We start from the raw sequence: 24124 nt of genomic DNA on the forward strand, positions 1-24124 counted from the left end.
AGCCCAGACTCACTGAGTCAGAATCTGCGTTTTTCCCACGTGCCCCAAGAATTTTACCGGCACAGTAACATTTGAGAAGAACTGCTTTAGAATTTACAACCTGGTCTTTAAATTGTGCCGAAACATTGGCAAGGGAAAGGGAAGCAGGGAACCAGTCTTTCTGACAGAATGGAGATTTAAGTGCTGACAGGACGTTGGCACACCAGCATTTTCCTCCCCTTGAAGGGTACAGTCTCTTCCCTCTAGCTCACCTCCTGTTTCCAGACCTGCTTAGCTACTGAAGCAGAGTGAGATCTGCCAGCAATGACTCAGGGCGGGAGCAGGAAGATGAAGGGGGGCGTTCTTATTCTAGAGGAGCCACTGCGCCCAGACCCTTGGCCTTTATCTGAATACAGCAGATTCACCCAGCGGCTGCCATAGCAGCCACATCTATGTGTATCTTGCTCTTTCTATTTAAAGTCAGCATCAATGTCGGGGCGCCTGGGTGGCTCATTTGGTTCAGCCTCTGACTCTTGGTTTCTGCTCAGGTCATGATCTTACAGCTTGGTGGGTTTGAGCCTCATGTTGGGCTCTGTGATGGTGGCGTGGAGACTGCTTGGGATTCTCTCTCTTTCTTTCTCTCTCTCTCCCTCTCCCTCTCTCTGTCCCTCCCCCAATTGCACTATCTCTGTCTCTCTCAAACTAAATAAAACTTAATAAAAAATAAAGTCATCATCAATGTCAACAGGTGCCACTCATTTAGTAACAGCTATTCGGGAAACTATGACATACTGGAGGAAATGGACATATCCATGGTAGTTGTCATTTTGATTTCAGAAATGTTAACATGGGAAATAGTTATGCTCCTGAATCAAGGAAGTATGGGAGAGAGCTGTGGAGTGGTGTTCAAAAACAGCCAGGAGAAATATGGGTGTTGGAAGACAAGTTGGGTCAAATACTTAGGATGAGAGGGGCAAGGAAATGGTATGCAAGGAAGCATGTGGCTATAGGAGTCACATGGACAAAACATAAAGGGTGGCTCAGTTAGCTAAGCATCCAACTTTGGCTCAGGTCATGATCTCATGGTTCATGAGTTCGAGCCCCACATCGTGCTCTCTGCTGTCAGCACAGAGCCCACTTTGGATCCTCTGTCTCCTCTCTCTGCCTCTCCCCCACTTGCACTCTGTCTCTCAAAAATAAATAAAAACCATTAAAAATTTTCAGAAAAACATAAAGAGAGGAAGAAATGTCTGGGTTGCCAGTGGCCTCATCAAGCAGGCTTGAGTTAGGAGCTCAAGACCATTACCAGCTCTATCGAGGCTAATAGGCACCTCTGTTCCATAATCCATTAACACTTGTTGATAGTTTTTTTTTTTTTAACCAAGTTCTTTGATAGGAATAACTCACTCTTTCTTTCTTTCTTTCTTTCTTTCTTTCTTTTCTTTCTTTCCTACAAAACTGTTAAGAAGCCCTATCACCTGAAAATCCATACTTCAAATGTAGGGAAAAATAGTTATTATCTGCATTACAAGTGGATTTTTCAACTTACAAAACAGTTCAGTGGAATTAAAAAAAAATCTCTCATATGTTCTACATCAATTAATATTTGGGTGAGAATGAGAGCAAAGCTTCAATTAAATGTAATTCAACAAGTCTTTATGGGTTATCTACTTACTATGGTATTAAATATAAAGTCATTAAGATTTCATTGCAGTGGAAGAATTTTTAAAAAGGAACTAAAAGAAACTATGAAATTTTAATTTTTCAATGAGAAGATAATTTGAGTCACAAATATCTGACAGCCTCACTTTTTTAAAATAGTATACTGGGTTAGGTTCTGGAATATCCTTGCAAATGATTTTATTGCATTAATTTTCACAATTTCCCTTACCTGCATATAGTCCCCTAGTGGGATCCCATTGACCTAAGGATAAAATTCAAATCTGGTCCCTAAGTACTGCTTGGGGTGGTTCTCCACCTGTGTGGTCCTTTCCCAAACCTACAGTGCAACAGTATGGTCCTTGACATTCCAAAATCCACGGTCCTGTCTCCAGCCACTGTGCTTTTCATTGGTTGACAGACATCACTGATGTCATATAACACTTAATTCACGGAGCCTTGCACAGCGCCTGGGCAGAGGGAGTGCTCAATAACATTGCTGATGGACTGAGGAAATGAATGAATGAATGAATGTAGATCCACTAAATCTTTTATAGAGCTAAGGATCTGTTTCATTTGTTCTCTTAACCTGGGAGGGGGGAGAACAATATTTAGCAGCCATTTGTTTTAGAGTCAGGATATTGACGTGAAAAGAATACTGGGCTTGGATTTGGGAGATTTCCAGCTTTTACCCTTGCTAGTTGGGCAACCTTAGCCTAATCATTTACCCTTCTGCATTCTTGATCTGCACGAGAAATTCAGCTGAACCCGCTCTCCCCTGGCTCTAACTTTTATGGTCATCATTGTCCCCATTCATTTTCTTGATGGAGTGTATATAGTCCCCTCCCCAATTCCCACCTGTAACAGTTCTTTATATTTCTTTTTGTGGATGCACTAATAGCCAGCAACCTGTGTAACCATGGGAATGTAGTTCAAAACACAGCCTTCATTTCGGCCAAGGCTGAAAGGTAAACACAGATGGGTAACAGAGCAGTTCAGAAAATCAACCACTTTATTCATTAGGCCATCTGGTCATCCTTTACAGTGTCTTTCTGTACAATCATTAGGAAAAGACACATTAGAAACTGTTCAATTTCACAGCTGAATTTTTCAGGCCAAAGGTTTCCTTCCTACAAGGCTGGACACTGGTAAATTACTAAAGCATTTTCGAGGGGCATGTTGTTGATACTGTAGACAAATACCTGTCTACGCTCATGATCTAAATTTTGGATATTGATATTCTGGAGCAACTTGAAATGATTACGGCTCTTTCCATAGCTGTCTTGTTTTTGCCTCGCGAAGCTCTCCCTAGTATGGCCAATAATATCATTACCAATAGATGCTTAAAAAATTCCACTCAGCAGTGTGAGAAATAGCACCTAATGAGCATCTCACTTGCACCCCTGCTTACCTTCTGCAGCTGCTTCTGAACTTAATATCCCTGTACCTTCCTGTTTCCTTTTGATCACAGCTGCTTCATATGCTTGAAAACACCCACGAAGGCGCAGAACAGACCCCCCTCTTAACTTCTCCACCTGCTGGTCAATCCCCAAAGATTCCTTGAGTCCAATTTACCAGCTGCTCTGCCCACCTGCAGCCCCGCTGAGGCGTGCTCCGGCAGCCTCCTCTCCTGGTGTCCTGCCCTACTTGCCAACTCCCAGCCGGTTCCCCTGTCCAACTCCTCCACCCTATGAAAACTCGGGCCAACCCTATTTCTGGCCTGAATTAAGAAATTCAGAAATTCCGTATCAAGTGGCAGCAGCACTGGGCAGCCGAGTGGCAGGATGGGAACAGAGCCATCTCTCATCAGGAGGTCCCAGTGGGACTTTTCGAGGCAGGGAACCTCTGAGGACACTTTCCTGGTTGTCCCTTGGTCATTTTCTTTTTCCCTTTCCCTTCCAAAGAGCACATCAAAAACTGGTTTTCTCCAAGGGTGAGAGACAGTACAGTCGGACTTCCTGTTTAGCTTGTGATGGAAAAAACAGAAAGCCGTGCAAATTTAGCTGCAGATAAAAATAGCTCTGCTGTCTTAAAGTCATTAAGCGAACATAAAAGGCTCTTTGTGGTTTCGGGATATCTGGAACCTGGCATCTGTCACCATTCTTCTGTCCTCGTCCAGAGGCGAGGCATTCGGAACGAGGATTCCATGCTTAATGGCACCTTGAGAGTAAAGGCTCCCAGGTGCCCGTCAAACCTGTCACTCTGAACAGCTGTGGCTAAGTGACGCCTTGTCCCTCCGCCCTCCGTCGAGTTCTGCATAAACGGGTCTGCAGAGCTGTGCCAGGGGAGGCGTCCAGGGCTGGATGCGCACTGCCCCAGCCGTAGCACCATGAGTCACCCTCACCTGGCTTTGCTGTGTCCATTCCAGCACTCCTCTTCGTTGGACGCGCCCGCCGTCATGCTCTCATCTTTGCAGATGGTGTAGGGCAACGCCGACCAGACCTTTTTAGAGAGCTTCAGTTTCTCTTTTATGTCTGTGACCTGATCAAGAAAGCAAGGAAAGAGAGTGAATATTCTCCCCAGGCGTTGCCCGTTTCTACACAAGGACACAACACAGGTGGAGGTTAGAGAATCTGTGCTAGGACTAGAATGAAACTCTATCGGTTTTAAGGGAGAGACACTGAGTTGCAGGATTTACTGCGAAGGCAAGCCTCCCTACCTCCTCCCTCAATCTTCCTCTAGCTTCTGGCAGAGAGTTCTCAGGTAATTGGCTTTTTGTTTTCCATCTTTTCTGTCCTCCCATGCTTTGAATTAAAAACTTGCGAAGCATCTCAACTGGCTCCGGGTCCCTCTCTGGCTGGGAGAAATAGGTATTCCCCCCTGCAAATTCCCTAAACATATTCTTTAGAATTCATTTTCTCAGATGTCACATAAATGCAACTGAAACAATGCACCAAGAGATAAAATGCTTTTCCCAACGGTCTATTTGTTTCTGTAAGAAATAAATATTGTCACTAATTCGACTGCTGGTAACCTCCGCTCTTAACCAATTGACAGGTCCATATAGCACACTCTTGGATGGTGAGTGGCAACCCAAACCCACTTAAAAATCTCTACAGCCAGAAGAGAAGAGTCATTCCAAATACAGGTAGGTGTAAAATCCACAGCCCTATGGATGGATGGCAGGAAAAGCTTAGTAACCCCATCTTTCCTGTTTTCAGGCTCAGCACTGACTTTTCACCTGCAGAAAGGGTAAAGACAGGGATTCAGTACCATTTTGGTTCCATAATTAACATCTAGTTTCATGCAGTCACACCCCTGACTTTCTATTCTGCCCATGTAAACATTAGGAAAGTCTATGGATGGTTGAAATGCATCTGTTAAGGGTTGAATTACGTGCCCCCCCATTTATATGCTGAAGTTCTAACCCTCAGTTCCTCAGAACGTGACCTTGTTGGGACGTAGGTTTTTTTTTTTTTTTTCGTTTTTCAGAGGCAAGGGAGTTACAAAGAGGTTATTAGGATGGCCCTAATCCATTATGACTGATGCTCTTGTAAAAAGGGAAACGTTGGACACAGAGATATGCCTAAAGATAAGACAACGCAGAGAGAAGTAGGAAGAAGAAACCTACCTATAACCAACGAGAGGGACCTGGAAAAGAACCTTCCCTCACAGCCTCAGGAAAATCCAATCCTTCTGCCATCTTGGTTTTGGACACCTAACCTCCAGAGCCATGACACAATAAATTACTGTTCTTTAAGCCACCTTGTCTGTGTCATGTTGATACAGCAGCTTCAGCATACACCCACACAGCATCGTAGAAGGGACAACCACTGAGATTTATATATTTGAGGTCAATAGCCTTTGGAAATAAATTATACTATGTTTACTATGGATGGAGTATAGCGTTTTACAAAAAATTCCAAAGCTCTTTTGTCAGGTTTAAGAGTGAACACAAAGGAACATCAGATCTCTGTCACAGTCATGTTTCTCAGTAGTTCCAGATTTATATGGTTTTGGCCCTTGCTTATCTGTGATTCTGATGATGACTGAGGCTTCAGTACTGAGAAATGTCTGCCCATCCAGAAAGCGCTAAAGATGGCCAGAGTACTGAATCGGAGAACCCGGTACATACCCCGATGTTACTTTTGTTTTGGAGCATGAGAAGAACCCATAAGCAATGACATTCCAAGAAGTAGCTTACACACAGCCATGGTTTAGGATGGCCTAAGACCTGCACCCTCTGATTTCTGCCATTCATGCTGACTTTGGTCCATGGGTTCCCCTAACCCCTGGCTCTCCTGCCAGCCAATCTGACTGGGTAAGGACATTTGCCATGAGAGCCCGTCCTTTTCTGCTGCCATTTGGGGCACAAGTGTGGGTGCACGTTGATATTTGTTTTTTATTTTTTGTTTGAAAGACATGTGGCCATTTCTATACAGCCATAGGTGGATGTACATCCTGTTTATCGATTATATGAAAACACAACCCCCAAAAGCCAACTAATAAATGTTGAAAGACTGACAGAAAAATCACCATTCTGCAACTATCAGAGTTATCATTAATCTCAGCAAGTATTATCTATAGACGCTGTTGTGGGTTGAATTTTGTCCTTCCCATAAGATGTCAAAGTCCTAACCACAGTACCTGTGAGTGTGACTTTATTTGGAAATGGGGCTGTTGCCGAATCAGGTAAAAGTGGAGTCATTAGGGTGGGCTCTAATCCAATACAACTTTGTCCTTATAAAAAGGGGGGATTTAGGCACAGACACAGATATACACAGGAAGAACACCATGTGAAGATAAAGGCATAGATCAGGGTGATGCATCTACAATCCAAGGGATATCAACAATTGCAAGAAAACCAGTGGATGCTAGGAGGAGTCAAGGATTCCATCACGATCCCAGAAGGAACCAACCCTTCTAACACCTTGATCTTAGGCTTCTAGACCCCCAACTGTGAGACAATAAATGTCTGTTGTAAGCCACCCACTTGGTGGTACTTTGTTACAGCAGCCCTAACAAACTGGTACAAATGCAAAAAACACTGGGCGAAAGTTTGATGGAGAATAGGATGTTTACACAATCTCCAAGTATTCCCCACAGAATACTCATTATTACAAAAGGAAAACTGGTCACTCTACAGTGCAAAAACTCTGCAGGCCCCCACCTTAACCAAGTGATCAAAGTAGTGGGACACAGTGATTTTAGGTGCCTCTGGATGTGAGGTGACAAGAAGGACACATCACTTACGTAGCTAAAATTCCTAACCCGGATCCAATCATGAGGACACATCAGACAAACACAATGTCCAAGCTGATGAACGCTATGAGACAACCAGCTTGGATACTCCAAATATGTGAGTCATAAAAGACAAGGGAGGGCTGAAGACGTCTTCTAGGTTAAGAAGAATAACAGACATGGTATTCAAATGCAGTGTCTGATTCTGGATAGGGCACTCGATTGGAAAAATAATTGCCAGAAAGGATATTACAGAGATAGTTGGCAGAATTTGAATATTGACTTTGTATGACAAAATATTGTATTGGTGTTTAGTTTTCCAAATATGAGCTTATATTGTGGTCATGTAGGCGAATGTCATGTTCTTAGGAGATACACGCTGGACTATTTAGAAAAAAAGGGTTATGGTTCCCACAACTTACTCTAGAATGATTCAGGAATCATCTTTATCTTCATCATCATCATCATCACATAGATGTATAGAGATACAGCAAGATAGAAAATGTGCAAATTTTTAATGGTGAATGAATCCAGATGGAAATATATAATTTTTTAAAACAGCGTTTTTTCAGTACCTTTGAATGATTTTCAAAATAAAACATGTCCAAAATAAATCCCTCACTTGATTTGTCCCACAAGGTGCCACATCGGTGTCCCTAACCTTTGCAACCTGGGACACTCCTTAGCCACTCATTCTGACTGTTCTCAAACACAAATCCCAGAAAAAGCACCAGGTATTACATATTCACCACTAATTCAGAAAACTATCACTAGCTTCAGTACTAAAGTACTGTCGGGTGTATCTGTCCCAGAATAAAGTACACCAGAAATGACCATTCTCTCCTCTGCTTACTTAATGCTAAAAATCCCTCCTTTACACTGTGGGAATCTGAACCAAACATACGTATTTTGAGACAGAGAAAGTCTAAGACGGCATGACATCCCACAGGTATCTCCTCTTTTGAGGTTTTCAAAATGTAGCTGTGTGTGTTGTGCTGCTCATTCTGTAAACCCCACTCAAGCATTGTCTCTTTCAAGGAGCAATGGCTGGCCTCCCAGTTAGCTGGATTCAACTCTCTGTGTCCACAGTGCCCTGTTCATGATTCTAAGTACTGATTACTCCAAGCTTTTGTAATTGGCTTGCTTTTCTGACCCTAAGACCACGTGCTTCTTGATGCAAGGACGGGGCTCCAACTTGTCATCCTCAGGGCTTAGATGAACCAGGTGGCCAATCACTCCAGTTTGCCTGGGACCCGGGGGAATTCTAGGACGCACCATATTTGCAGCGCTAAAACCAGGAGGTCCTGGCAAACCGGGACGAGTTGATCACACACATCTTAGCACAAGGTAGGTGCTCAGTGAATGCTGATCGGGAAAATAGATTTAATTGCCCCAATCTGCTACAAGGCCACAGACAGTCTAGCTAACACAAAATCGTGTGGTCCCACGATGTGCACTCATGTCGGAAAGGCGGAAGCAGAGATGGGCTGTATCTGGCTAAGTGAGGAGCATGTGGGCCCTCTCTGAGTCGTGACAGGACATTTTGTAATCAGGTCGTGTTCACTCTGGCATTTCAGGAGCCAGGCGTTTCCACCGTGCGATCGGTGGACATAACAGCAAAACAGCAACGAGAGATGTAAATGCTATTTTAACATTCTGCACGGAAACATCAGCCAATTCACTTCCAGCCCAAGGATGCCGATGCAGACAAGTTGGAAAAAAGGGACCCTATTAGCCACCAGGGACGCACATGCCTTTGATTCCAAAGAATATCTGAATGATGGCAGTTGGGTTTTTTTTCAGTACCAAGCAAGTGTTCCGATCCTTACGCTGTTGAGAAATATTTTCTTGTAGTCTCTTATTTTTATTTCTGAATAATGTATGTGACCACTTTGCTGTAGCTCCAGATCTGAGTCGTTTTTTAAATTTTCTTCCTGGAAATTTAAGTGCACACAACAGTGAGCGACGCTTTATGTTAGCAAGAACTGTTAGTAAAAAATGCGTTACTGAAGTAACAGTGAATCCTAATTCGTTATACAAATCTGATGGGAGCAAAGGGCTGGGGTCAAATAGGGAATTTACAGCAGTGCCTTTTCTCTGCCTCCCACATGAACCATTCCAAGACAAATGAACTTTTGCACATACTTGCCAGCTATATTTACCATTTGTCCAGTGTTGCATTCGTAGTGCTGTAATGTTAGTAAATACTGGTAATACCTGAGTATTAAATGTTTTGCATCTGTGCCACCGAGAGGTTTTGAAAGTTAACTTCTGTCACATTGCAGGGCTCTCATCCAAATACTCTGTTGGGGACCACAGGGAAAACATGACCCTCTTCTAGAACTTATCTGTCTGGAGTTTATTCTGATTTCTGACAATTTCAACTCCTGGCACCAGTAAAAGCATAGACTCTTCATTGAAGGCTCGGCAGAAGGTCCATGAATAGGAAGACAGAGGTACTGTTTTCATACCCATCTGTACAGAATTGCCAAATTAGACAAAAGACGGAAGAAACTGACAAGATGGGATGATCGCTAAAAACAAAGGGATTAGCAAAATCAAAGAGCAGAAAGGATGATCTAAGGACTGGTGTCTGATAATTTCATTTAAAAAATGGTTTTGGGGGCGCCTGGGTGGCGCAGTCGGTTAAGCGTCCGACTTCAGCCAGGTCACGATCTTGCGGTCCGTGAGTTCGAGCCCCGCGTCGGGCTCTGGGCTGATGGCTCAGAGCCTGGAGCCTGTTTCCGATTCTGTGTCTCCCTCTCTCTCTGCCCCTCCCCCGTTCATGCTCTGTCTCTCTCTGTCCCAAAAATAAATAAACGTTGAAAAAAAAATTTAAAAAATGGTTTTGTCCCAAATATTTAACTTGAATCCAGTTTACAAGAAATACTGGGGATACAGGGACAAAGTAAGTAACACTATAAGTAAATGGTCAGGCATATTCAGTGTGTGGGATATAATATAAGACAACCAGCCTCGACTCTTCAAAAGAGGTAAAATTGTAAAAAGCCAAGAAGACTGTTCTACATGAAAAGAAACTAAAAATGTAACAACCTAATGCTATGTGTGGACCTTTACTGAATCCATGATTTGGAAGAGGTAAGTACTCAGTTTGAGAAAGAGTTTTGAGACAATTGGTGACTTCTGAATACAAAATAGACAGTAGATGACACTATTGAATTACCAATAATATTCTTAAGTGTAATCATGGTATTGTGTTTGTGTAGGAGACTATTTTTGCTTTTAAATTTCTTTTTAATGTTTATTTATTTTTGAGACAGAGAGAGACAGAGCATGAACGGGAGAGGGTCAGAGAGAGGGAGACACAGAATCTGAAACGGGCTCCAGGCTTTGAGCTGTCAGCACAGAGCCTGACGCGGGTCTTGAACTCACGGACCGCGAGATAATGACCTAAGCCGAAGTCGGCCGCTTAACCGACTGAGCCACCCAGACGCCCCTATCTTTGCTTTTAAAAAAGATTTATGTCGAAGCTTTTTATCATGATGAGGTCCCAATAGTTCATTTTTGCTTTTATTTTCTTTGCCTTCGGAGACGTGTTGTGTAAGAAGTTGCTGTGGCTGAGGTCAAAGAGGTTGTTGCCGGTTGTCTCCTCTAGGGTTTTGATAATTTCCTGTCTTACATTGAGGTCTTTCATCCATTTTGAGCTTAGTGTATGGTGTAAGAAAGTGGTCCAGGTTCATTCTTCTGCATGTTGCTGTCCAGTTCTCCCAACACCAATTGCTAAAGAGACTGTCTGTTTTCCATTGGATATTCTTTCCTGCTTTGTCGAAGATTAGTTGGCCATACATTTGTCGGTCCACTTCTGGGTTCGCTATTCTAGTCCATTGTTCTTTGTGTCTGTTTTTGTGTCAATACCATACTGTCTTGATGATTACAGCTTTGTAGTAGAGGCTAAACTCTGGGATGGTGACATCTCCCGCTTTGGTTTTCTTTTTCAACATTATTTTGGCTATTTGGGATCTTTTGTGGTTCCATACAAATTTCAGGATTGTTTGCTCTAGCTTTGAGAAGAATGCTGGTGCAATTTTGATTGGGATTTCATTGAATGTATAGATCGCTTTGGGTAGTATTGACATTTTAACAATATTTGTTCTTCCAATACCTGAGCATGGAATGTTTTTCTATTTCTTTGTGTCTTCTTCAATTTCTTTCATAAGTTTTCTACAGCTTTCAGTATTCAGATCTTTTACATGTTTGGTTAGGTTTATTCCTACGTATTCTATGGTTCTCGGTACAATTGTAAATGGGATTTATTTCTTGATTTCTCTTTCTGTTGCTTCATCATTGGTGTATAGAAATGCAACCGATGTCTGTACGCTGATTTTGTATCCTGTGACTTTGTTTTTTACTTACTTGAAAATAGCAAAAAGAGAAAAATCAATTATCATTGAGTCCACATGAGAAACATATGGATGTTCATTTTATTTTCTTCAACCATTTCAGTGTTGTTTGAAAAAGTTAAAAATAATGGAAAGTTGGGAAAAGAAGTGAGACGTTGTTGTCAGGGCACATGGTATTTAAGAGACTTGCTGAATTCAGCACAGGGCAGTGACTGACTCAAAGCAGCTGGGAGATGACTGTGAGCTTTCACTGGGCTAAGGCACTCACACGCAATCCTCGATTCTGTCGGTGCTGACATATTATCTGTCGGTGCTGACATATTATCGTTACGCCCTTTTGCAAATGGGAAACGGGGTCTTTGAGAGGTGAGGAAACTTGCCCTACATGTAGTAAATGGTGGACATGAGACTCAAATTCAAGCGTAGGCTTCAGAATTGTTACTCTTCACCACCACACTCGAGAGGAACATGTCCTACAGCCATGGTCTCTGGAGCATGGATGTTGGGTTGGTGGTGGAGATATATGTACATCCCTGGGGTGTGCAAGATGATTCAATGTAATTCAGGATGAAAACATGAGAACTTCTATCTCTGCTTTTTAAATATAAAAATGTAAGAGGAATTAAGCTTTTCTAATATTCAATCTATCTACAGATTGCTAGGTCTCTTAATCAGTCCATCTGGCAATGGCCATTTCTCAATTATCCTGTGGAAAGAGTAAGAGTTTCAGAGTGGAAGGGGGCTCACAGTGGTAGCTCCCTCTTCCATTATCTTATTCCTGGGGGGTTGAAATCTATCACGGTTCACATGTCCTGGTTAAATGCACTTATGGATTAGATTACGTAGTTTTAACTAATTAAATGGACGAGTGACTTAAAATGACTTTTGCGAGAAACTTTGTATCTCCTTCATTTCAAACAGTGCGAGCACAAGTGAACAATATTAAAATGGTAGGCTTACTCTTGATACATCTGCAACATTACAAGTAAAACTAATAAAGATTCTTTGTTTTACTTCTTCCTTTAAAATTTGCTACTTTTTGGGGCACCTGGGTGGCTCAGTCGGTTAAGCGTCTGACTTCGGCTCAGGTCATGATCTCACGGTCCGTGAGTTCGAGCCCCGTGTCGGGCTCTGTGCTGACAGCTCGGAGCCTGGAGCCCGTTTCAGATTCTGTCTCCCTCTCTCTGACCCTCCCCTGTTCATGCTCTGTCTCTCTGTCTCAAAGATAAATAAACGTTAAAAAAAATTTTTTTTTAAAAATTTGCTACTTTTTGCATACCTTTTACAAGTTATAGAAAATATATTAGTTCAGTAGTACTTATATATAATTTATGAATAAATAGTTATTAAACGGTGTCTATGATTCTGACTTTTGCTGATAGAGATGTGAGATCAAAAGAATTTGGAGCTTGCCAATCTATAGCCTGGGGAATGACAGGATACATTTTGAGTCATTCGATGAAATCAGTTTAACGAGGTAGGAAAGTGTACCATGATTCAGAAAAAGTTCCATTGCATTGATTAAATAAGAAAAAGGCTTTTGTTGCTAGCATTCATTCATTAAACAGTTCTAATGTGCCCTCTCTAAGTCAGGTTTTATGCTATACTCTGGGGATACAAATATGGCCAGTACCTAGTCACTACCCTTGCAAGGCTCCTAGCATCCCTGTGTAGGAAGGGGTAGAAAGACATGAAGCAAATATGATGAGGTTAAGCAAAGTGCTATGGTAGCACTCATATCAATTTGCCCGAAAATTTCTGGGGAAAACTATATTTCCTCCCAAGCAAATAAGTCTTTGCTGATATTTGCTCTTTTGTGGCCACTGAATCTTGCCATGGTGATGATGGGGAAGCTGGATAATTAGTCATTTCCGTGCAGAGGGGTTAAAAACAGAAAATGCATCATGGTCCCCCAAGTTTTCCCTTCTGACAATGGGATGGTTTCATCCATGCAGAAGCCATTGCTTTTAGCCACTGCCCTGGTCTTCAGCTCCTCCTTTTGCTACGGAGCATCTGTGATTTCCTAACTCCCAGGGAATATCTGCTCTGCAGCAGAGTCAGTAAACAGTGCTGTGCGTGTCTTGGGTACTTAAGAAATATTTGTTGAGTGAATAAATACATGAACAGTGCTGCCGATTATCTGCTAAGGGAAGTAAGATTTCAAAAATGATCGATTATCTGCCAGCTACTCCCTTCTGGACTTTCCTTTGGAGAATAAGGAAGACATGGACAAATTCTGCTGGCCTTCCAAAAAGAAGTGCTTTCCCTTGACCTGATTATCCCCTGAGTGATAGTGGGATCTCAGATGGCCCCTCCAATCCTCTAATTAGGATTCTAGTCTCTTGTCATCTCAAATGTCATTCTAGGTGTAATTTACACAGGTATGACAGAAGAGCCTTGGAGATCTCAAAGGCAATGTTGGCTTGGGGGAAAAAAACTATGAGAGTTTAAGTAAAAATGGAATGAATCCTATCTTAAGCAGTCTTTACAATCCTTATAAAGACACACTATTTCCAGTAACTTCCCTTTGGTTTTCTAAGCAAGTGACCTATTAAATGCTGATTTGGGGTGTTTGAACTATTATTACCTTTGTCTCCCGTGTGGATCCTTTGATGGGGCACATTTGATCTCCCCCAAGAGACTTTTCCCATGGCCGTCCGTCTGCCTACCTGAGGCCCAAAGTCCATCTATACTGGACTTTTTCTTTCTCCTAGATCTTCCCTGTGAAGTGTGAGAAGTGAACCGTGAGAAGGCCACCTACTGTCCTCCGTCAATCACGCCCACACCAAAATTCACTCCCCTGGGTACCCGTTGTGTGCACCTGGCCCGATGCCTATTTGTTCACGATTTCAGAAAGATTCCAATGTACCTATTTCATCAGTATGAAAACATAATGTAACTGGATGTAAATAATATATACCATATCTTTAGAAAAAAGATGGTTAATATTTAAAGGGCTATACACTAAATAATACATATTGAGGGGGAAAAAACAATGTGAATATTTTATAGGCTGAAGGTCATTTGTTAGCTTGGGAAAACAATCTGTTTAAAGAAACGAAGTCAGCCTCCCTTTTACCTCATGCGCAAGGCCACTTTACTTGGTCAAGTTAAGGGAAATTCACAGTGCATAATACTATTCTTGCAACCCGAGAGTTTAATAATCCAATTTCAGAGATCGTGACCTCGCCCAGCTTTACTCCAGAGAAGAATGATCATTTATTACAGCACCAAGTTCAATTCACGGTGTGAGCCTGCATTAGAATTCAAGTCGTGTATGTTCCTTCAGTGATCAAACAGAGGTCTGTGAATGAACCTGTTCACAACTTCTCACACTCACTTGAAAACACATACAGACTGTCTGGAGTAGAATATTTAAACTTCTGAAGTCACGGAGGGAATACTAACTCTTCTGATGTGGCCAAACATCTGTAAACGCAACCCCCCCAATATTCTTGAGGAAGTAGGGGTTACTAATGCCATTTGACTCAACGAGGAAGCTGAAGACGTAAGATCTGCTCAATCCAGCCACTTGATTTATGTTCAAGTCTAGATTCAAGTCCCTTCTGCTGATATCGTTTTCAGCATCCTATTCCCTAGAACTTCAACTTCCCATTTCTTTTGAGTGTGTGAAAGTCTTTATAGTGTTATTTTTCATGTCTCAAATTGTTTACAGGGTAATGTCTAGGGAGGTCCTGGAATGCATGGAGAAGTCACTCACAACATGTTTCCTTTCAGGAAACTGTTAGCTAAGTTTCGGGGATGACATTAGGGTCCTGTGGAACACAGTTTGTCAGTGAACCCAAAGCAGACTTTGGCCACACGACACACGAAGCATCGTCCTGAATGCCTGAGTCACTATACCACCTAAAACCAGCCTTACGTTCTGGGTTTTCACAGACATTCCCGAGGAATCCAATAATAAGTTCTGGTCTATTACCATGTTTTTCAAAATATTTCAAAATATTACCATATCTTTTGAAAAATATTACATACCTCTCCATGTGGTGTGGTACTTTTTACATTACTCCCTAAGGAGACAAACACACATGTATTTTGTAGGAAAAACTAAGAAAGGTGAGAAAACCATTAGGAAGTGAGAGAATCCTTGAAGTTCAGAAAGACAATGCTTAGTTTTGTTGAGTTTCTCAGGGGATTGGGAATTGGACGAGAAATTTAGAGGCTGTGTCATCCCCTCTGGCTTCAGGACTGGAGTTTCTTGAGTACGTGATGACATGGTAGTAACAGCATGACCCTGAGAAGACAGATGAGGTATTTCTTCTGGCAAAGCACTGGTCTTCATGGTGGAATAAACATGGAAAACCAGAAATAGCTTCCTATGTTGTTCAGGTCAGATTTTTGCAGCCCATTTTAAGAAAACAATACATTTTCAAATACTCACGTTTATACCTCATGTTCTGATTGTGCCTCATTTCCTGCGGTATTACATTTTAGGCAAGTAGGGTAGTAAGCATTCTACATACCTTGGAGATGAAAGTCTGACACTGAACTAACACTGGATTCAATAGTGAAAAGGAAAAGACAGGGAGACATTAGGTCTGCAGAAATGCATATGAATCAAAGTATTATTTTGCACAGTGCATAGTGAAATTGTGGTACTGCTTACTTCTCAAGTGTGAAAACAGAAATAATTTCAAGGAGTGGTTTTATCATTGAATCATGAAATTCGGAGGCTCAGCGGAGCTCCCATTGTCCAAAGCTTCTAGGGCATTCCTGACAGGTGCTCACCTAGACTCATATTTAAACATTTCCAAAGATAGATATCAGTGCCTAAAGAGGACTTGAGATTTGCTGCCTGACCCAGAGTAAGTCACTTTCCCTCTTGAGCAGTTCTGTGTATCTTTATAGACAAGGCTTGACCACAAAGCGTAAGCATATTCTTGTTCTTCCTCTTGTGACTGACATTGAGACTGAGCCCCCAATCTTTTTGTTTGCTTTGCTTTGTTCTTTGTGATTTATAGCTAGTTTCAGCACCGAGAGGGGATTCTGTTTTTCTCTGACCATCACCTGGTAAATTCTCCTTTTCCTTCATTTCTGACCTTGGGGCTATCCAGTCTTCGCTCTCTCACTCTTTGCCCTTAGCTTTTGAAGTCAGCTTTTCCTTCCTTGATTGTTAACTTTGTTCTCTCTCATTTCTCAGGCATTATCTGGGTAGGGTGGGCGCAGACATCCCCAAGGAGCTTTCCCTGATCCAGAGCATGTATTGTGACAAGTACTGATTCTAAACTAGGTTAATAGATATGTGGTCTTCATAAAGCAGGAAAGGAAGATCTCAGATGCAGTCTCAAAAGAAGAGAATGAATTCAGTATTTCTAGCAGTTATGTAAGGCATGTTAAAGCCATCAGGATATTTAGTAACACTGATCTGTTTCCACCACCATCTTTTCTATCGCTATGGAATGAAAACTTTTAGCAATTCTTTGTGGTTTGAAGAAGAGATTTCCTCCACTTTCCCTTCATTTCCTAATGTCAGTAAGATCATGACAATGGCCTGGGACTGATCCCTTTGTATAGAATTGACCTGGACAAAAGCACTGATTCAGAAAACTGTCAGATAAAGCTTATGTTTAATAGCCCAATTTTGCCTATGTGAAACAAAGATTGATGTTCTGAACATCCAGTCTTGGTGAAAAAATTCTGATTCTTTGCCAACTATTACTTCCTCATAGGGTCTTTGACGATACTCAGAAAATCCATATAGAATTTCTACTTCTACTTCTGATTGACATAATGCCATGATTCAGTTAAGCACATAACCACCTGAAGTTACTCCTAAAATATGGAAATTTCATCTTCAGGGAATGAAATCCAGGACATTAAAAGAATTTCTGCTACTTTAAAAAAAAGGGAGGAGGTGTAGCAAAATATTACATTTTGAGTTTGGGCACTCCTGAATATTTTAGAATTCATTATTTAATTCCAAATGATTGAGGCTGTATTCTTTCATGCCGCAGCTAAGAAACAGATGTGTATTCTTTCTCTGAAGCCACTGTAGATATTTGGAACTTCCCAGGGAATGAGAAGCTTACCCTTGCTCACCTGAGACTGCAGTAATTGTGCAGGACCTTCTTAAGAAAGTCACTGCAAATGTGATTCCACCCACCAGTGAGTGTGCTTGCAAAGATGTTCACATATTCGAAAGGTAACTCAGATACAGCACAGACAAATATTCAGAAAGTGGTAGGTGGAAATCAGATGTATTGAAATTCTAAAGTCCTTTAGGGTGGAGATGGGTCACCCTAAATGTCTTATGGAGTATGTAACAAAAGGTATATAAATCTCCTTAAGGCATGTGTGATTTCATTTATACTTAATTATGTAGACTTGTACTATGCGGTAGAACATAAATGATATTTTTGCACCCATTGTGTTACATTTTTGATCTAACACAATGCTCTGCCTTTTCCTTCATGAATCGAATTGGGAATTGCTTCAAGTTTAATTGCCAGTGATTTTGGCTTAAGGGATTTTGAGGAACAACAAAGTGAGATACTAATAAATGCACCCAAGAACATAGATCTGAATCATTAAGACCTAAGGATGTCTATGAACTCTACTTCAAACAGAGAGTCTATACATTGGGAAGAGAAGAGCATGATTTAGTGGATAATTCTTTCTGTGAGTCTCAGCTCTAATGTCCCCCAAAGGATTCCTCCTCTGACATCCATAGTCACTCCCCAGTATGTGCTCCAAGAGATCCCTCTGGTTTTTCCTGTCATAAAGATTTCCCCATTTATTGTAATGGGTCTTCCCTCCTGGACTGCAGGTGACATAGGGGTAGGACCTTTGTGTTCACCACATCTTAGGAGATGGATGTCCCATCTGGCACAAAGCCTAGTTTATAGTAGTACTCAACAGATAGCAAATGAATGAATGAATGAATGGGTAGATAAATGAAGTAGAGTAGGCAGAGGGTAAATTTAAATTCTGAGACTTCAAATTAAATTGTAAGTGAAATTTAAATTCTAGATGCTCTTACTTGCAAAATAACTTATTGCCATAGGGAGGAAGGTCTTTCTTATAAACTTCCCTATTTCATGAAGAAATGGTTGCTCAGGGTCTATTTATGGGTAGTCAATTCAATTACACACACACACACACACACACACACACACACACGTTTAGTGTCCACAATATACTTGGCACACAGTGATAGATACAAGATGGTCCTGCCTTCAAGGAACATACTACCCAGTAGGGACAGGAGATTTACATATAAATAAGCACAGTAAATCACTCATTCGTTTGTGGGTTGTAGGGCAGAGTATGATCAACATTTTATTATTGAGTAGACGGAGGGATCAAGGGAAGCTCCAAGGAAGAGGTGACAGTTGAAATGCGACTTAATGGATGAATAGCATTTTGCAGGTAGAAGACTGGGAAAGAGCTGTTTTTGGCAGAGGGACCCTGAGTGGCAAAAGCTCATAGATGTGAAGCCTCTTCAGTCAGGGAGAGAAGTGCCCAGTGCTTGGAGATGTGTTTGCTTTAACTGTAACTTTGGCAAAGTCATAGAATTTCCCTACAAATTGGTTTCAAAATGGAGAAAGTACCACCTTCCCAACTATCTTCTTAAAGATTTAATAAAGTTTAGTAAGTTTACATATTGCTAGGGCACTTGGAGCTGGGAGTTCTTAATGCACAGAAATATCGCCATGGGGACAGATGGCATAGGGTGACTAAAGTGCACTCTTTCTTGGAAATCAAGTTCTTATCCCTGTGAGGTAAATTACCTTTTCCTGGGAGCCATCTGGTTACCTTAAAGATCCAATTTACCCCATGGAGCATCAATGAGGGGTGCCATTTACTCCTGTTATGATTAGACTCCATGATATAATTGCACTTGACTTTCACCTTTATATCTTAAGCATCCAATAACCTAAATAGGTTCTCTTAGTCTCCTACAAGCAGCAAGGATGTCAGAGATCCCCCTTTGTAGCTCTAGTGGGAGAGAAACAACCTTGTGAAATGGCAGAATGGCCTTTCTGGGCCAGAAAGCAATGAAAGTTTAAAGCAGCAATATCCAATAGAAATCGCATGCAAGTTGCATGGGTGAACTACGTATGTAATTTAAAATTTTCTAGCAGCCACATTTAACAAAAGTAGATTGAAGCTAATTTTATTATTTTTTTTTCTTTTTTTTTTTTAAATTTTTTTTTTTTCAACGTTTATTTATTTTTGGGACAGAGAGAGACAGAGCATGAACGGGGGAGGGGCAGAGAGAGAGGGAGACACAGAATCGGAAACAGGCTCCAGGCTCCGAGCCATCAGCCCAGAGCCTGACGCGGGGCTCGAACTCACGGACCGCGAGATCGTGACCTGGCTGAAGTCGGACGCTTAACCGACTGCGCCACCCAGGCGCCCCAAGATTGAAGCTAATTTTAATAACATACTCTGTTTAACCTATATATTCAAAATATCATTTCAACATTAATAAATACGTAAAAATTTTAATGAGATATTTTACCACTTTTTGGTACTTGTCTTTCAACGTTCAGTGTGTATTGGGACACTTAGAGCACACCTCGATTCAATCTACAGATATCTGCAGTGCTCAGTAGCCACATGTGACTAGTGGCTGCCATATTGGATGGCACAGGTCTCAAAATCGAGTATGGTTTTTACATTCACAGCACATGTCAGTTCTGTCTATAGCACATTTCAAGTGCTCAATAGCCATATGTGGTTGGTGGCTAGGATGCAGGTTTAAGGTCCTTCCTTAGCATATCTGAAGTGAGGAACAGTGATGTAAGAGGGCTGGATTGTTTGAGTGAGTTGAAGACACGCTATTAGCTTAACATTAGAGTATTCTGCACATCCTGAAATTTTGGGGGTAGGTTGCACATCAGATCAGCAGAGTTCATTTGCACCTCTCTCTCTCTCTCTCTCTCTCTCTCTTTTTTTATGCCATTCTCCCATTGTCCACTGTCCCCCCCTTAACCAATTGCCCAAAATGCATAGGGAAAGAACTGAATTGAAGTTAGGTTATATTTGCAATTTGGCTGAGATCCAGCATATCCCCAGAATTGTTTCCATTTATATAAATGGGAACATGTTGCGTTCAGGTTTGTGACATCTGCCAATGTCACAAAGATTTCTTGGCTTATGTTTGTTTATTTTACTGAAGTATAACAATCATCCAGAAAAGTATACAAATCATATATGAAAAGTTTGAAGAATTTCTTCCAAGATACCCATAAAAAAAATCTTAAAGGTTTTTTCCCTCCTTCTTTTCACAAGATTTACTCTCTTGAATATTAATTGCATCAAGCCATTGATAATGCAGAAGCTATAGGTTACCAAAGAGCAGAGAGTACCTTATTGATTTACTGTAATTTTGAGTTATAAATTGCATATTGGCTCTGGGAATGTACATGCATTTTAAAGACAGAAGCCTGTCAAAAAGTTGATACAGAAGAAATTAAGTTCAAGGCAGCCCAGTATCATTCCACCTTTTCCTTCAGAGAAGTCCAGTCATACCTGTAGGTGGTTAGAGACAGTCTTCTACCATGGCCACCAGATGGCAGTGTTGTCCAATCTTTCCGCCCCTTCCGGCACTTCCCACAGGCTTCCCCCGAAAATAAAATTGTAGATTGTTCCACTGCATATAAAACTGACAACCCTGTTATTTTAAACTTGAAACTGACAGGCTGTTATTTTAATGAGGTCTGCCAGAGCCAAGGTTAACCAAAGCTTTATTTCCCTACAAAATGTTAAGGCCATGGTTCTAAAAGGGGGATGTGAAATTTTATGTTATTGATACTTTCTGTGACTGTATAAGTTTTAAGATATTTTTCGACAAGTAAAGCTACATGACAAATATGGACATATGTTTATATATATAGACAAATTATGCATGAAAACTGGTTCAAATTTCTCCCAATGTGTCCTTTTGCTCTGGTATAGTTCACAAAAATTAAAAAAAAAACAAAAAAAAACAAAAAAAAAACTTTTCTACAGTTATCCATTTCTGCCTATTTTGAAGCAAAAGTATATGTTTTTAGTACCTTGACTTTCTAGCTTAATGAGTCAGAGGAAAATTCAAAGCTATTTTAATCCTATTAATATTCCAAAATGAAATCAAGTATTTAGCATTTGATTCTTTACTTCTATGAAAAAAAAGCTTAGATCCAGAACAGTGAAATTCAGTTAGAAAGGATTTTCTTTTATAATAGGTACTTCTATAATGTGTGGTGGTTAATGGCATTATAATTTATTTCCTTTCCCTTGAAATGCCTTTTTATGTTGATCAAGAAAGTATTTAAAGTCAGTTGCTAACTGTGCCAATCTTAAAAACATGAGTAACTACGTTTTCTCAAGTGATTTTCCTAACACTTCTTCCACCTTTTTACTTGCTCCACGAATTAATTTCTAACATTTAATGAATCGTCCTGTCTCAAGTAATGAACGTAGATCCTGCAAATACTCTAGTTCCACATTTACAGAACTTCCTTTAAATGAATATCATAAGCAGGACTCTTGTGATCTACCCAAGGCCTGTCCAGGAAGAGACTTAAACTCAGGAAGAGCCATGATTTCTGAAAGCAGGCCTCAAAGAAATAAATTCATGTTCAGTTAGTCGTTGGTGGCAATGTCAATTCAATTCACAGCTACTTAACGCAAACCTACCAGGTATAAAGACCTGTGTCTCATAGACCAGGCTTACCAAACTCAGTAGGATGCTGTCTGGGTCCTCTAAACAAGCTACATAATTTGCAGAGCATGATGCAAAGTAAAAATGTGGGGCTTCGTGTTAAAAAAAACTAAGAAGAATTTCAACCTGGCAGTAGCAGAGCATTAAGTCAAGCGAGGGCCCCTCTAAATGTGGGACCCTGTGCAACACCCGGGAGCTGCCTTGCTGCTCCTGGGGGAGCTGTAGTCTAGTGGGGTTTCCCTGATCTATTCAACCAGGAGGTGCGACAGATGCTGATAACAATCACTAGTAACGGCTATTACATACCCAGCAATAATGTCCCTCTTACCTCCAATTTGCACAAAAATGTAGAAGGGTTGTCATTGGTGCCTTCACTTCACAGCAGGATGACTGAGAACTGCAGTTCCGTTGTGACTGAGATGTGATCTCCATGGCAGGCACCCCATCAAACCCATCACTCACACCTCATTGTGTGGTCCTCGTGACCCCACCCAGCAATGTGAAGACCGAGGCTGTGAGAGGTTAAATCACTTGGCTTCAATCACATAGCAAGGAGAAGGGCTGGGTTTGAACCTGGACAGCTGGGCTCCAGAGCCTGTGTGCTAATGCTTCAGGCCATGACAACAGAACTGACCAGCTGGAGTGTTTTAACGCTTCCTAAAAGCTGTGTGGACTGTTGGTAGGTCTCACTCACTTAAAACCGTTGGAACATATATTAGAGGCGGGGGCACAGCGCTCTGGAAATCCTTGTACTCCCCTCAAATTATTAGCCCATGATAATTTTCTACACCCTTTCCCACACCACTATGATTTGAGCTGCCCTCCAACGAATTTCCTAATAATCAACCTTTTCTAACACTGCCATGGTTAGAGCAAGCCTGGACGTAATTTCCTAATATTCTAGGTGTTTTAAAATAATAACCATGATTACAGTAGCCCTCCAAACAAATGCAAGACTACCCATTTTCAGTCTAATATTTTAGACTCCCCTAGGAGGTCCAAAGACAGAGAAAGAACCAAAATGTTGTTTGCTGGTTACTCTTCCGGTTTTGCACAACAGTAGGTTATATCTTTCTTGAATATACCTATCTACCTCTCTGTCACCTATCTTAACTATCGGCAGAAAAAAATCATTTTCAGCTGGTGCTAAGATCATCTTAGATGCACACCCAAGATCTAGGCCATTCCTCCAATACGCAAGTGTGAAAAAAAATAAAAGCCTCAAAAACTCCTCTTGGCTTTACAATGGGAAAAGTGCTCTTGTTCTGGATTTTTTATTCATAGAGCTGCATGGACCAGCTCGTCCCGTGGGTTTCCATGACAAAGGGAGAATTTCCCCATAGGGCTACATATATAGGTTGGAAATCCAGCCCTACATATTTAATGGTCTGTATCTAACAACATTGCATTTGAAATCCTCTCCTTGAGATGATTTCTCTCATGAAATGGAAAGTAGTAAAGAAAACAAAATTTTCACCACCCTGCCACAGGAATCCATGGAGACTTGCAAGAGCTTTGCCTTTTCCTATTACACTGTGCTTGGGAATAAGGTTGGAAAGCCAGACGGTAAATCTGATTCAGCCAAATCCCAAGCACTCAGAGGAATTGCCTTTTTATTGCAGATAAGTATAAAAACAGTATGGGAGGCACACTGGAATCTTAAAGATAAAATGCCAGGGGCTATCTGTTAATGGATTTGGTAGCTAAGCTGTGGTACTTAGAGAATAACCCTTCATCTCCCCCCCCCCCCACAAAAGATCTTAGCCAAAAGGACCTCTGAATGTAAATAATTATGACGGTGATTGTGTTGAGTTAGCCTCAATCTTAGGTTACTTTTCTGTCCTTTATTTGCAGAGTTCTGCTTTATTCCCAGAGCCCGGGGAGCCACACAGCACTATCACTCCAGCACCCCGAGTCTTTGCTAAGAGGGACGGAACCTTAACCTCTCCGGTTTTTCAGCCGAATTAATAAGATTCGCCAATTTGATCTCGGTATTTTTCTCATTAGGGGCTATTTCCGAATTTTGGTAATATGCCATCGTGATCCATCAATCACGAATTCCAACATGTTCCGTTCTCTTCATTCTTTTTACTACAATAAAGGGAAAATTAAATAGCCTTTTGAAAACAGTTTTCATTTCCCTTCAAATCATTTTCTGTGTGGAAAACCAACTTTCTTCTTCACGTCAAAGCGAATGTCTTTGACAGACATGCTAACGTCTTTTTTACAGACATTCAAAAAGGCTCAACCCAATTTCAACTTACTTCCTGTT

General features: G+C 41.2%; 1 protein-coding gene across 2 annotated transcripts in view; it reads right to left on the reverse strand.

The window, feature by feature from the left end:
- The window catches only part of GPC6 (glypican 6), a 1121471-nt gene that overhangs the window by 20096 nt on the left and 1077251 nt on the right, over positions 1–24124 (reverse strand). For both annotated transcript variants that reach the window (XM_086709530.1, XM_025924536.2), the window contains one exon: positions 3983–4119. In XM_086709530.1, the coding sequence (XP_086565656.1) occupies positions 3983–4119 (137 nt within the window). The remainder of the gene's footprint in view (positions 1–3982; positions 4120–24124) is intronic.

This window comes from Puma concolor, chromosome A1 (genome assembly GCF_028749965.1).
Source record: "Puma concolor isolate L17-30 chromosome A1, mPumCon1.1.hap2, whole genome shotgun sequence".
NCBI classification, from domain to species: domain Eukaryota; kingdom Metazoa; phylum Chordata; class Mammalia; order Carnivora; family Felidae; genus Puma; species Puma concolor.